Source organism: Vicugna pacos, chromosome 19, assembly GCF_048564905.1.
Source record: "Vicugna pacos chromosome 19, VicPac4, whole genome shotgun sequence".
Lineage (NCBI taxonomy): Eukaryota > Metazoa > Chordata > Mammalia > Artiodactyla > Camelidae > Vicugna > Vicugna pacos.
The window spans coordinates 24,615,580-24,630,690 of NC_133005.1; the positions used below are offsets into that span (position 1 = coordinate 24,615,580).

Consider the following 15,111-nt stretch of genomic DNA (forward strand, 5'->3'; position numbering starts at 1 on the left):
CCTCTCAGTACATATACATCTATCTGCTTCATTCTTTTTAATAGTTTCATACAGGGGGCTGATGTAGGTTTTTTTGGAGCCTGAAACTTACACAGTTTAGGAGGCACCCTTTAAGAAAAATAACACATATTTATAAATACAAAATTAGATAGAAAGGTAAAAATTTCTTCAGAATGAGAAAAGAAATGACAGCATATTTCAAAACATACAAAGCTGACAAAGTTACAACTAGCATGTTGGTAGTTCCTCTCATGACCTTGGAAGGGCCTTGAACTCAACCTTGATCTTAACTTGGCCTAGAACTTCATGAACTTCAATGATAATTCTGACCCGGCTGCAGTGTATTTCCTTGGATTTGCCGTAATTTATTTAATGAAGGCCCAACTGGTACACACTGAAGTTGTTCTTAGTATTTCACTATTATAAACTGTGGTGCAGTTGAGACCCTTCTAGGTTTATCTGTGCAGGTTATGCTGGATGTCGCAGAAGTAGGTCTGAGGGATCCAGTTGTGCACAGTTTACATTATGATCTGGTCTCCAGGAAGACTGATGATCTCCATCCCCCTCACCAGTGTGAGAGTCTGCTTGTCCTCACACCAAGCCAGTTCCAGACATCAGCCTTTTCTTCATTTCTGCCAGTTAGACAGCTGGAAAACAGCATTGCCTTTTGACTTTTCTTTTGATTATTTGTGAGTTTGAGCTTTTTGTATATTTGTTAGATATTTGTATTTCTTCAATGGAATAAATATCTATTCACATCCTTTTCCATTCTTTTTTATATTAATTCCTTGGAGCTCTCTGTACTCTCTGGAAGTGAATCCTTTGCCTGTTGTGTCTTACAGCTATTTTCACCTTACCTGCCTTCATGGTATCACACTGAGGTTTTTTTTTTTTTTTAACATTTTTTATTGATTTATAATCATTTTACAATGTTGTGTCCAATTCCAGTGTTCAGCACAATTTTTCAGTCATTCATGGACATATACACACTCATTGTCATTTTTTTCTCTGTGATTTATCATAACATTTTGTGTATATTTCCCTGTGCTATACAGTGTAATCTTGTTTATCTATTCTGCAATTTTGAAATCCCAGTCTATCCCTTCCCACCCTCTACCCCCCTGGTAACCACAAGTCTGTATTCTCTGTCCATGAGTCTTTAGATTCCACATATGAGCGATCTCATACGGTATTTTTCCTTCTCTTTCTGGCTTACTTCACTTAGAATGACATTCTCTAGGAGCATCCATGTGGTATCACACTGAGGTTTTAATTTTTTTCTTGCCATTTTTGTTATTTTCCTTTGTGACAACAGAGAAAGTCATTGTTTATCCCAGGATCATCATTATTATTTTAGACATTTATAATTTTATATATTTTTAGTCAACTTTTTTGTCCCGTCTAAGTAATTTTGTATATAGTGTGATGTATAAATCTAATTTTTCCCCTAAATTGGTAGCCAGTTCTTCCAACACCATTTACTGAATAGTTTATCTTTTCTCCACTGGCTTGAAATTCTATCATTATGATATATTGTGGTTTTCTATAGTCTATTTCTAGACCATTGTTCCATTGGCATATTTGTCTTGTTCTTGCATGTATATTTCACAATTTTAAAAGAAATGATAAAAGTCCTTATGCAATTAGAAAAAAGCCAGAAGAAAATGCATTAAAATCTTCATGGTGGGTATTAGAATCTGTGGGTGATTTTAATTTCTTTTCATCTGTGCTGTCCACATTTTGTACAGCATGCAAAGTACACTTGTGTAAAGTGGGAAATTACTTCCCCTTTGTCTATGGTTTAGAGACTTCTTGTCCTGGGCCAACAGGACACAGGTTGAGCATTTTATTTTGGGTCTCTATGACAATAAGGATAATCAAGATTTTGTTGTTGTTGGCAACGTGTTTTGGGGACACATAAGCTACTACACTATGATTTTTGACTTAGCAGGAAGGGGGAAGCTTCCAGTTTCTCCTGCCAGGCATGATTCCTCTCCCTCTGACTGTGTTCTCTCTGCCTCATGGTGGTTGCCAGGCAAGCAGCTCTCTTCTCACGCACAGTGGGGCCACAGGAGTGACGTGTGAGGTGACAGTGAGCAGAGCAGGGATTTAGCAAAGGGGAAGATCTAAACAAAACTGGAGGAAGAATTTGGTTAAAATGCCAACACCAGCTTCTTGGTGATTGGCTGGAAAATCTGGCATTTCACTGTTGGTATATATGAAGGGGAATGAATTCATTTTCCAAATCATTTTGAGTTGAGCACAAGTCTTAGCAAATCTTGTTTGAGCCTTTAAGACAAACCAAACTTGTATGTCTTCATTCAATAACCATGCCCTGATAAATTACTACATGTCAGACAGCATTGTGATTGCTGAGGATAAGTAGTGAATAAAAAAAGACAAATCCCTGCCCTCAAGGAGCTCATGGTCCAGCCAATTGTTCCTGGTCACCAGCTAGATAGGAAGGGTGGTAACCCATCACCATTCTCATTGGGTATCTAGGAAACTGGGGGACCAGGCAGGTGTCCCTCAGCACCGTGGGACAGTGGCCAGGGTGAGCCCTGGCTCCCAGCCCCACTGAGTGCACTCACCTCTCTCACTCAGATAATCTTCTTTCAGACCAGACCTCACCTGCCACACACGGCTGCCCTGCTGAGCAGCTGCATGGACGGCGACATCTATGCCTGGTCCATCCACGGCAGTGGAGGCCTGCTGGGGAAGTTCCCTGTGGACTTTGAAGAGAAAAGGGACGTGGTTGTGGGCGCCATGGCCACTGAGAAGACGACTGGATTCTTGTCACAGGGAATTGTCAGGGACACATCAAGGTGAGGAGGAACTGGTGTCGAGATTGAGGGGCTGACAGCAGCCCAGCTCTGGCCACCTCTTTGCCATATGTGGCCCTCGCCTAGTCCCTATGCCTTCTGGGTGCTGGTTTCACTTGTAAAACAGTGGGCAGTAGGGTGGGTTGCCTTAGAAGTTCTCTCCTGCTCTCATGGGCCCAGTGAAATGAGTGAGGGCTTGGTCAGGAGGCCCCCCTGCCCAGAAGTCTTCCCCAGTGGGTCCTGTGCTCCATCTTTCTCTTCCCACAACTCCCTCCGCTTCCCCCCTAGCCACGCATCTAATCTGCGATCAGGAACTGATTTTGTGCTTTGTGATGACATGAGGCAAGGTTGTCCTATCCTTGTCTCAGTCACACTCTCTGTGCAAGCTAGCTAAGGGCCTGGCCTAGAAGATCCCTTGGGCCCCTTTGGCCCTGAGTGTCTGGGTACTTAAGAGGGATGAGTAAGACCTATGCCCCTAAAGTGAAGAGAAATAGTCTGGGAGGGGCCCGCAGATTGAGCTGGTGTTGGGATCAGGAAGTACTGGGCCACTAATCCACACTTTATGCTTAGATCTGGGACATCAAGGATTACTGCACATTTTCCGACAAGCAACCAACCCATCCCAGTAGAACAAATGGGTTTCAGTTCTTAATTCCACAGATTCAGACCAGCCTCCCATACAACATTCCATCGGAGGAGGAGAAGGTAGGAAGATTATTGAAAGGTTGCTCAGAAAAGTGCCTTTGAGCCTCACAAACAAGCTAGACCATGGTTACTTTACTGAGACTCTGAATCTTTCATGTGTCCTGTTCAAAGTTATCTGGTTGAGGTGGAAATGTTTCTGTTAACCAGAAGTCACCATTAACCAGTAATACACAAGTATGCAGATACCAAATATACCCATATGCGTACACATGTACACACACACTCACTCACACACACACACACACACACTTTCCAGGGGTTTTGATCTTTGTAATAAAGGCCCTAGAATCATGAATTCTTTTTAAAAATAATGAAAATATGTATGTATTTTCTTGAGTAGGTAACACATTTCCATAGCTCAAAAATCAGTTGATTTTTCTCCTGTGACTAATGAAGATGAGCAAATATCTCTTTGTTAGTTGTCTGGAAAAAGCAAATTGAAGCCACAATGTGATACCACTATACACCTAGCAGAATGAAATTAAAAAGACAGGCAATACCAAATGTTGGCAAGGATATAGATCAACTGGTGATGAAATGGTCTAAAATTGATGATGATGGTTGCAAACTCCGTGAATATACTAATACACCATTGGAGGGAGCACTTTAAATGGGTAAATTGTATGTGAATTGTATTTCAATAGAGCTGTGTTTAAAAGAAATAGAAACGATAGAGCAAATATTCTTTTTCACAGATCTTTGTAATTGTTTATGTAATTTATCCCAAGGAAGTAGTATTTAAAAGAACATAAACCTCTAAGGTCTTTAACGTGTACTGCCAAACCACATTCCGGAAAGTTTATACAGTTTTGCACTTTATTAGTCTGTTTTGCTTTAATCCTTGACAACATAAGGTTTTTATTATTAGCTTTATTTTTCTGAGCGAGCATCCCCTGAGTCTATCAGAGTGCCTTGTTAATAGTATCCATTCAATAAATAAACGTTTAAAGTGAAAAAAAAACTTCGGGCCAATTTTTAGATATAGTTTCTTTTGATTTTAATTAAGATATCATTGCTTATTAGTGATGTTGACATCTTTCCTTATTTTATTGGCCATATATAATTTTGTGTTGCTTCTTCATGTCCTTTGCCCATTTTTCTATTGTGGTAACCATCTTTTATAAATGATGTATAATCAGTTTAAAATATATTAAAAGATATTAACTCATTGCCTGTCATATATCTTATAAATATTTTCCCCAATTTGTCATTTGTCTTTTAATTTCACTCATGATGGTTTTTAAGTTACAGTATATTTTTATGACTAAGTCAATTTTTCCTCCCATTGTGATATTTCTCATTGCCTATCACTTTCTTATTCAGAAATAACTAGTCACTCATACTTTCTTTTAGATGTTTAGTGGTGTCATTAAAAAGAATTCTTCGACCTTTCTCATGTTTATTCAGTTGTAAGATAATGATTTAAGTTTCACTACATGGTTTATCAGAAATTCCAGCACTGTTGATTGAGTCCTGCTCTCTATTTACCATCAGTTTTCCTACCATTCAATCATCTAGCAGTGTTTTAAATATATATTTGTGTTGGTTCCTGAGCTATTGTCTTCCATTTTTCTGTTTAGTTGTCATTATTATTTATTTTATTTTTTATTGAAGTGTTGTTGATTTACAATGTTGGTTTGAGGTGTTCAGCAAAATGATTCAGTTATCATATGCATACTACACATATTTTTTTTCAGATTCTTTTCCATTATAGCTTATTATCATTTCTATTATTGTGACTTAACATACTTGAATATGGTAAAATATGTCCCCCTTCATTAATCTTGTTTTATTTAAAAATGGTCTTGGGTATTTGCACTCATTTTCCAGTTAAGTACAGTTTTATTCTCTCATAGTGCTATGTGATATATTCCCCCTTACTCACCCTGTTCTACTCCCGATGCCCAGCTGAGTAAAGAAGACACCCTGGGTTCTTGTCTACCCCGTTACTTTCTAGCTGTGTGGCTTTGGGCCAGTTACTAAACATCTCTGACTCTCATGTCTCTCTTCTGTGCGATGATGAGACTCATATACATCCTATAAGGTTGTTATGAAGGTCATCTGTATACAGACAGCTGCTAAACAACATAGCAATATGCAGTGCTTTTTATGATTTTACCAAAGAGGCCAGTGAGGACCAGAGAAGTGCAGGGACTTACCTAAGGGCACCAGAAAGTTCTTGTGGAAACGTGTATACTTGAACCCTGGCCCATGTCCCAAGGTCCTTTCAGAGGGCCCTGTTGCCTCTGGATGCCCTCTGAGGGGCCTGTGTCTTAGTATAATGAATTTTCCTGTATGTCCCCTGTAGGTTGTGGCTGGCCAGACAATTTCTCTGGTTCCGCCCAAGCTTCTGATTACCTGGAAGGGCCATCTGGAGAGTGTGGCAGACATCCTGTATGTGGACAGCTTCCAGCTGATCATCAGTGCTGGCCAGGACCGGGACGTCAAGGCTTGGAAACTCTCTGGTGATGCCATTGGTATGGTCCTGCTGAAGTTCAGCTGTGCCTCTTGGCCCTTCCTGGCCCTGTCCCTAATGGAACATAAGCTGGCACAAACCTTACATCCTGTGGGGCTGGGGGTATCAGGCCATAGCAGCTATCTTTGGCCAAACATTATTACAAGATGTGAGTCTTTCCAGTTGTCCATTCAGTAGTCTGTCTATTCATCCATCAGCTGTCCATCCACTCATTCACTCACTCACCCAACAATATTTGCCTTTGTATATCAAATCATATATCTGATAAAGTATATTCCGTTCTCTTTTTAAAAATAAACTTAATTGTTGTGTTATAACATACATAAAGAAAAGCACATAAACCAAAAGGGTTCAGCTTGGGGAATTTTCAGAAAGTAAACATATTACTGTAGAGCCACCATCATATCAAGAAACAGAACATTACCAGCACTCAGGGCTCCCCTCATCCCCCAGCCCGACCATTTCTACCTCCTCCTCTCCAAAAGTAAGCACTGTTCTGATTTCTAAATCCAAAGATTAGGTTTGTCTGGCTTTGAACTTTGTATAGTGGAATCATGTGACAGTTTCTCCTTTGTGTCTGGATTCATGCTCTCAAACACCATTGTGTTTGTGCAGTTCAGCCATTTGTTGGCTGTTCATTCATCCTCATTGCTGCTAATATTATATTGTTGATACATCGTAATTTATTTATCTGTGCTACTGTTGGTGGGCTTTGGGGCTATTTCAGGCTATTAAAAATAGCACTGCTATGAACATTCTTATACATATTTTTTTGGTGAACAAGTGTATGCATTTCTGTTGGGTATATATCTAAGAATGGAATTGCTGAACCCCAGTGTATGCACATTAAGTCTCAGGAGATACTGCTAAACAGTCTTTCAGAGCAGTTATCAACTTGTCCTTTTTCACCACCAGTGTAGAGCAACTCTTACTGTCCCATAGTTGTGTCAACACTTGGTATGTCAGTGCTTTGAATTTTAGCCATTTTGATAGATACATAGTGACATTTCATTGTGGCTTTTAATTTGCATTTCCTTATGGGTAAGTAGTGCAGTTGAGCATCTGTTTATGTATATATTATTGATCACTTGGCTGTATTTTTTTTAAGTGCTTGTTCAGATATTTTGCTCGTTTTTCTATCAAGCTGTTTTGCTCTTTTGGATTTATAGGAGTTATTCATATTTTCTGGATATGAGTCCTTTGACAATTCTATGTTTTATAGCTGTCTCCTTCCACTTTGGTTTTTATTCTCAGGAATGTCTTTTGATGAACAGAAGTTCTTAATTTTAATGTTATCCATGTTATCAATCTCATCCTTTATGGTTTGTGCCTTTTATATCTCGCCCCTTCCCCCCATACTGGGTCAAATCTTTTTTTATTATGGTAAAAAACAAATTACATGAAATCTACTGATTCAACAATTCCAATTCTGGGCATACATCCAAAGGAAATGAAATCATTGTTTCAAAGAGATACTTGCACCTCCATGTTCATTGCAACATTATTTATAAGATCCAAGACATGGAATTGAGCTAAGTGTACAACAATGGGTGAGTGGATAAAAAAATGTGACATATATGTGATGTGTATAATATATATGTTATATGTAACATATATGATTTATATGTGTATATATACACATACACATAATGGAATATTATTCAGCCATAAAAAGAAGGAAATCTTGCCATTTGCAACAACAGGAAGGTATTATGCTAAGTGAAATAATTCAGACAGAGAAATAAAAGTGTTACATGATCTCACTTATTTGTGGAATCCAAAGGAACCAAACTCATCAAAACAGAGTAGATTGGTAGTTACCAAGGGCAAGAGGTGGCATGGGGGAAGTGGATGAGGGTGGCCAAGGGGACACAAACTTCCAGTCATAAGATGACTAAGTCCTGGGCATCTAATGTACACCATGCAGTTAAGAATACTATATATATATATCATATACTTGACAGTTACTAAGGAATTATATCTTAGAGTTCTCTCCACACATACATACACACACACACACACACACACACACACACACACACACACACAAAGTTACGTATGAGAGGTGATGGATGTGTTAACTAACCTTATTGTGGTAATCATTTTGCAGTATGTACATATATCCAATCATCATGTTGTACACCTTAAACCTAACACAATGTTATATGCAATTATATCTCAGTAGTGCTGGGGGAAGATCATGAAATCTACTCTCTAAACAGAATTGTAAGTGCACATGCAGTGTTGTTAACTATAATGTACTTTGTTGTACAGCAGCTCTCTAGAACTTAATCATCTTGCGTAACTGAAACTCCATACACATTGGACAACTTCCCATATTCCACTCCCCTCAGGTCCTGGCACCTACCATTCTACTCTCTGCATCTATGAGAACATTATCGCTTCATTATTTTTTTTGCCCATTTTGTCTCTCCTCTCACTGTGGGATTCCAATTACATGTATTTTAGAGCATTTGGCTTTGTCCTATACGTCTCTCATGCTCTATTCTGTTCTTTCCATTTTTTCTATCTCTGCCTTACAGTTTGGATCTTTTCACTGACCTGCCTTCCAGTTCATTAATCCTATCTTCTTCTGTATGCAGCCTGCTATTAAATCCATCCAATTGATTCTTAATTTCAGATATTGTATTTTGTAGTTCTAGAATACCCATTTCATTTTTTCCCTATAGATTTCAAGTCACTGTTGAAATTATCCTTTTCTTCCATTTTGTTCATATTTTCCTCCATTTAACATTATTTATAATAGTTATTTAAAGTGTTATCTGAATTATCTGTGGCTCTCATTCTAATACCGATCTCTTCTTTTGATTATTGGTTATATTTTCCTACCTTTTCACATGTCACATATAGAAACACTCCCAATAAAACAAAACAAAACCCAAACCAAACCAAACCAAACTAAACCAAACTTTTTGGAATTGTAAAGTCTGAGGTTGATGTGATTTTCCTACAGTATACTTGCTCTTTCCTTTGTATTGGGCATCTCAACTCAAGGCAGTTAGGAAGTAAGCTGGTTGGGGCTGGACTACAGCTTTAAGAGACTCAGTTTACTTGTGTTCATTTGACTCAAGGGTGAAGTATTTCATGTTTGTTGTCAGCTTATTCCTTCAGTGGGATTCTGTCTCCCTATGATCTCACTCTGTCTTTCTAGCCCCCGGAACTTCAGCTTGCACAGTGCTTAGCAAATGTCCTGGAGGGAAAAACAGCTATGCCTTTGGGACTCCCTCAGACTTAATCCATCATGCCAGCCAGATTGGCTGTCAGAAGCTCTCCTGGCTTCCTTGCCTTCCTTGCTTACTTCTACTAAGCTAAGCCTGGTTCTCATTCAGCCTGTGCCCAGACTCAGAAAATGCCCCCAGAGAAGAAAGCAGCTTCCAATTTCAGTTCTTGGAAGGACTCTTTCCTTTCTGCAATCTTAGTTAATCTAGTCTCCTCTCCTTTTTCAGCTTTCCAGTGATTTTTTAATACACCTTTTAAAGGTTACTTTCCATTTTTACAAAATATTGGCTACATTCCCCATGTTGTACAATACATCCTTGAGTCTAGCTTACACCCAATATTTTGTACCTTCCACTCCCCTACCCCCCTATTGCCCCTCCCCTATGTCCCCACTTGGACCCACTAGTTTGTTCTCTGTATCTGTGAGTCTACTTCTTTGTTGTTACATTCACTAGTTTGTTGTATTTTTGATTCCACATATAAGTAATATAAGTAATATAAGTAATAAAAAGACAGTATTTGTCTTTACAAATAATGAATGATGCCTCCAAGTCCATCCAGTTGCCCCAAATGGCAAAATTTTGTTCTTTTTTATGGCTGAGTGGTATTCCGTTGTGCATGTGGTACGTGTGTGTACACACACACACACACACACACACACACATTGATGGACACTTGGGTTGCTTCCATTTCTTGGCATTTATAAATAATGCTCCTATGAACATTGGGGTGCATGTATCTTTTCAAATTAGTGTTTTTACTTTTTTCAGATTATACCCAGGAGTGGAATTGCTGGATCATGTGGTAGTTCTATTTTCAGATTTTTGAGACACCTCCATGCTGTTTTCCATAGTGGCTGCACAATTTACATTCCCACAAATAGTGTATAAGGGTTCCCTTTTCTCCACATCCTCACCAACATTTATCTGTGTTGTTTTTGATAGCCATTCTGACAGGTGTGAGGTGATAACTCACGGTTCTACAGTAATTTTTTAAAATGTGACTTTGTAACATTTATGTTTTGTTTTTCTTAATTAAAATGAATTCAGGAGAATGGCCTACGACTCACTCTACCCTGTCCAAAGGATGCGTGCTTCTCTATTCTCACTATTTAATTTCTAGTCCAGCCGCATTCCTCCCCAGACTCACTCCTAACCTCACATAGAGGATAGACGCCTGATCATTTTGTGCTATTGCCATTTTATACATGAACCACTTAAAGCCCAAATGAGGACCATTCAGTCACTGCCATGGTACTCTTTCCATCTTAGCCTGCATGTGGGGAAGGATGCTTTAGGCCTGAGCTCCAAGTATATCCTAGGGCCAGTGTCTGATTCCTGCAGGTATTTGCTGAGTAGCTAGCATAATGCCTGGCATGTGGTGGGCATAATAAGGTGTAGGCCAGGGGTTAGGGGTTGCTGGCTACTTCTTGTGGGCGGATGGTGAGGGGCAGAGGGTTCAGCGGAGGGGCGTTGGCCAGTCCTTGTTACTGAACTGGATCTGGTTAAATCACAGGGACGTTTGGCCTCAGTGTTTGGAAAACGCTGCAGGATGCCCCGACAATCAGTGATCAGGAACTGAAAAAAAGCTCAAAGGAGGAGGGTGACTTCATAGGCGCTACCCAGAAGGCCTTCCATCTAGATCTGCAGTGAGTTATCACAGCCCACTGGGCAACTCTGGCCTGAGGAGGGGGATGCTGGAAGCCTCCCCAGACCCCAGGCAGCCTCACTTGGATTGGGTAGTGCTGGGCATATTCGGGAAGAGCTCTCAGAAGGCCAAAGGCCTGTGGCCTGTAGGCAACTTGACTCTGCAGGTGGCAGCCGTGGCCTAGGAGCTTGAGGCTCTGTTCTAGCCCAGATCAGCTGAAAGACTGAGCAGTACATATCAGAAATATAAAAACCCAATTTCTTAGATGGGACCTTGCCCCAGAGTCAGGTTCAGATTTGCCAGGGCTGGCTTCCCTGCAGAGGCCACTTCCATGTGGCTAGAGGCCCCTGGCAGGAGAGTGCCCAGGGCTCTGGTCCTGAATGGACACTTGTGCTATTTCTCTGATTTGGGGGGGAGGCAGGTTGCTTGCTACTTGTTCTTTCCTCTGCAGGTTCCTCCTCTGTCCCTGCTCTACCCTTATTCCTGACCAAGTCTCGTATAAATTTGAGTCATTCAAAATATACTTATTGAGGTCCTGCTGACCACTAGGCCCTGTGCTAGTTTGAGAGCCAAAACAACCCAGACACAGGTCCTGCCTCAAAGAACTCGCAGTCCACTGCAAACCCATGGCTGCAGTTCTATGTGAAAAGTGATGAGACTGTTAAGAATAAGGATGGATTAGAGGACAATCACCTGATTGGTTGGACCAAGTAAGCAAGGCCTCACAGGAGAAGAGACTTTGAAGTTGGGTTTTGACATGTAAGTAGGAGTTTGCCAGGCACTCATAGAGTCCTTGTGGCACCTATGCTCTTATCAAGGCATATGTTTTTACCTTGGAAGGGGGATATCAAACAAGACAGAGGCTGGGTTTCCCTGGGAGGGAGAGGGTGTTTAAGTATTCTATTAGGGGAGGTCCGGGAAAAGTCAGGATGGAGTATCATGCCTCCATAGAAGAGGGCACTGGGTGGTGGGAAGGGTTGCAGGGCTTGTTGGGAGCCAGTGTAAGCAGAGCTTTGCTGGTGTTAACTGAACACTTGCTCAGTGATGGGCCCTGGGTTGTATGGCCTCAGGGGAGGGATGAGAGGGTTGGAGAGGATCAGGCCCAGAAGGGAGAGACCCTCCTGGCGTTCCTGGGAGGGCTGTCCGCCTTGTGGTGCCTAGGGCATCTTATGAAAGAAAGCCCCTCACATCAGGGAGGAGGAGCGGGATCTTGCTGAGGCCCTGATGTACCAGCGGCGGGAGCAGGTGGCCCTCATGGCTCTCCTGAATGGGAAGGCAGACACGGAGGCTGAGGCTTGAGCCAGACTGCAGAAGATAACCCTGATGTCCCCATGGGCTGGAGAGCGCTCCCCGGAAGACATTGAGAATAGCTGGCACAAGTGGGAGTGCAAGGGCAAGCAGGTGAGGGTAGGGGCACCCTCAACCCTCAGTCCTGAGCTTGTGCTCTTGCCCGGGACTCCTACAGGTGAGCAAAGTCATGGAGCAGCATACAAGCCCAAGGAGCGGACACGGAGTCCCGGCCTCCTGTTCACCAACGTGCAGTACGGCTGGATGAAGCCCCAGGTGAGGGGGGCGTGGGGGAGACTAGCTCCCTGGGATGCTGGGGGATCCCATCTCCATTGGCGGCCACCCTTGTACCCATATGGCCCTCCAGTGGGGTGAGGGGTGTATCCATCCATTCTGGGCCACAGACAGCTCTGGGATGAAGCTGATCTGGTTGGTTTGTCTGTCAAGGCCCTGGCTGAGGCCGTGGACACAGGTTTCATCGTTAAGGACAAACCTCCTTGGGTCTAAGGGAGGCGGTCCTCCGTGGACCCGGCACCTGTCCATCACCTTCAAAGCATTTCCCAGAGTCTGATTGTTTCTTTGTTAGCATGTTCACTGCTTGTGTCTCCATACTGCGGGCTGCTCTTGAGCAGACACAGGGCTTCCCGGTGCCAGGCACACAGTCAGTAAGAGACAGAAGGAATGGAAAGGAACCTTGTCCTTGGGGAGAGAAAGGAGCCAGGGGCTTTGGAAAGACCAGCTTTGGGTCCCATCCTGCCTCTTGCTTGGGTGGATCCCAGCCTCTCCTTCCTCATCTGCCTTAGGGGTGTTGCAGGATCTCCCTCGCTCTGTGGTGGGGACTCAGAATCAGTGAGATAACCTCTCTGTCCCAGGCCGGGGAGAGGTCAGTGCAGAGAAGGAACGCTCGGCATCCCTGCCCTTTCCTGGAGAGGAGCCTCAAAGCACAGCATGGCGAGTGCTAACAGGAGAGGTGGGGGCACGCCTGGAGAGCTCCTTGCACTGAGCCCCACTCAGGGTCCAGCTTGAGGCTTCACTTTAAGATGAGGACAGTCCAGTGCTGACCTCACAGGACTGTCACCAGCACCAAGAGGAGGGCTGGCTGCTGGGCCTGGCAGACAGTGGGCTCAGCAGGGAGTGGTCATTGGTGATAGCCACAGTATTCTGGAGGTTTCTTCTTTCTCATGGGAGACCTCAGGGCCCAGCATCCCCATGAGCCTACCCTTGGTCTGCATGCCTCTGCACGTTCCCCTGCTCTGTTCCCCACAGATCTCACCTCAGATCTACCAGAGCCTGCACTTCAATGAACTGGTGCCCATCCATCTGCCTGACTTCGTGATGCACAAGGTCGCAGACCAGCAGGGCCGCCTTGCCCTCCTGGCAACCCAGCGCATCCAGAAAGACCTGGACCCCGGCAGGGAGATGGTGCCCGACAGCGCGGCCATCACCCCCACTGCCGTGGCCTCCTCTCCTGGCTCGCTCTCTCTGTCAGCCTCAGACTCCAGCTTCCTGGAGTCTGCCTTGTCCACCAGCCCCAGCCCCAGCACCCCCAGTCCTTGCTACAGCCTTTGTCAGCCCCCAAGCCCAGTCAGCCCCCGCAGTCCTAGTGCAGGTACCCTGGTACCTCCTGCAGAGGTCGGCGGCCCATGGGCCCGTCGCCTCTTCCCTCAAGCTGCTCTCCAGGCCTCTGAAGGCCAGCCTTTCATTCTTTGTGAAGAAGGACTCCCACATCAGGCTCTGAGGTGGCCCACTCCTCTCCCCAGGCCTCCAGCAGTGCCACCAGGCCCATGGGGTCCTATCTGTCCCTGGCTTACCCTGCCAGGTCCAGAAGATACAGACCTTCCCCTGGCTATCCTCACTCTGCCTGTCTGGTGAAGCTGACCCTCACCAGAATCCTAGAGAAGAAAATAAATGTTCTCAGATGTTGGAGTCCCACTGGCCTTGAGAGCAGGCTGTGTGTCCCTAGCCCCATCAGGCACCAGGCTGTGTCTCTGAGATGGGGTCACATTTTCCTGGCAAGACCCTGGGCAGATGCAAGGAGGAGAGCCCCTTCCCCAGGACACCTGGTGCTGCTGTTGCAGGGCCAGGCCGAAGCCCAGGGCCGGGCCTTCACAGGCCCTGTGGTGATGTGGTGGGTGGGTCGTGCCGCTGGGGTGAGCTGCTTGGTTCTGAAACTTGGCTCAGCTTCCTGGCAGGAGTGAGGTCAGCAGCCACCTGGAGCACGTAGTGGCTGTTTGTCTCCTGCGCCTGCTGGGTGTCTGTCCTCCTTCCCCGTCAGACACTCCTCCGTGGGGAATCTGTGTTTCCAGACTGTTCTTGAGCAAGAGAGGATGGGAAGTGTGTTGGGCAGCCCCCAGCCTGGCTCTGCCATTGTCTGGCTTGGGACTCCCCTGTTGTCTCTAGGTTCATTGTCCCCCACTGGCCCGGAGGCACTTGTCCAGACCTCTGCTGGGCCACCAGCCCTCTCAGCAGCTCCACACCCTGTTCTGGGGCATGTGGGGGCTCAGGACACACGACTTGCAGCCTGTGGAGAGCCAGAGCAGCCCCTGCTGTGCGCCACGCTGCCCGGGGGGTGGGGGTGGGGAGGGGTGCCTGGGGTGTCCTGGACCAGAGGGTGCAGACACTGATGGCCAGGGGCTGGCCGTGGGGGGCCTCTGAAGTGTGCGGGAGAGGAGCTCTGGGCTGTTTTCCCTTCAAAACCTTTTTTATTTCTTTTTACTTTAAGAGCTTTTAAAGACTATCAAATCTCCTCACTTCTCAGACATAATTCAAAAATTGCACTGAAAAGCAATTTTAAAAGGTTTCAGAAATTGGGATGTATCTCACAATTGATGAGCCCATTCAGTATATTATGTTGATACTGTATCTTGGAAAAGAAGCAAGACAGTGAAACCAATCCTGCTGGGGAGGGAGCGCCCCCTGGTGGACTGAGCTCCT

General features: G+C 44.3%; 1 protein-coding gene across 1 annotated transcript in view; it reads left to right on the top strand.

The window, feature by feature from the left end:
• EFCAB8 (EF-hand calcium binding domain 8) overlaps positions 1-14,049 on the top strand; it is a 49,257-nt gene extending 35,208 nt beyond the window's left edge. Inside the window, 8 exon segments of the mRNA XM_072944642.1 lie at positions 2,605-2,779; positions 2,782-2,825; positions 3,393-3,527; positions 5,836-6,004; positions 10,759-10,888; positions 12,084-12,297; positions 12,361-12,453; positions 13,444-14,049. Of these exon segments, the coding sequence (XP_072800743.1) occupies positions 2,605-2,779; positions 2,782-2,825; positions 3,393-3,527; positions 5,836-6,004; positions 10,759-10,888; positions 12,084-12,297; positions 12,361-12,453; positions 13,444-14,049 (1,566 nt within the window).
• Positions 14,050-15,111: the final 1,062 nt, after the last annotated feature.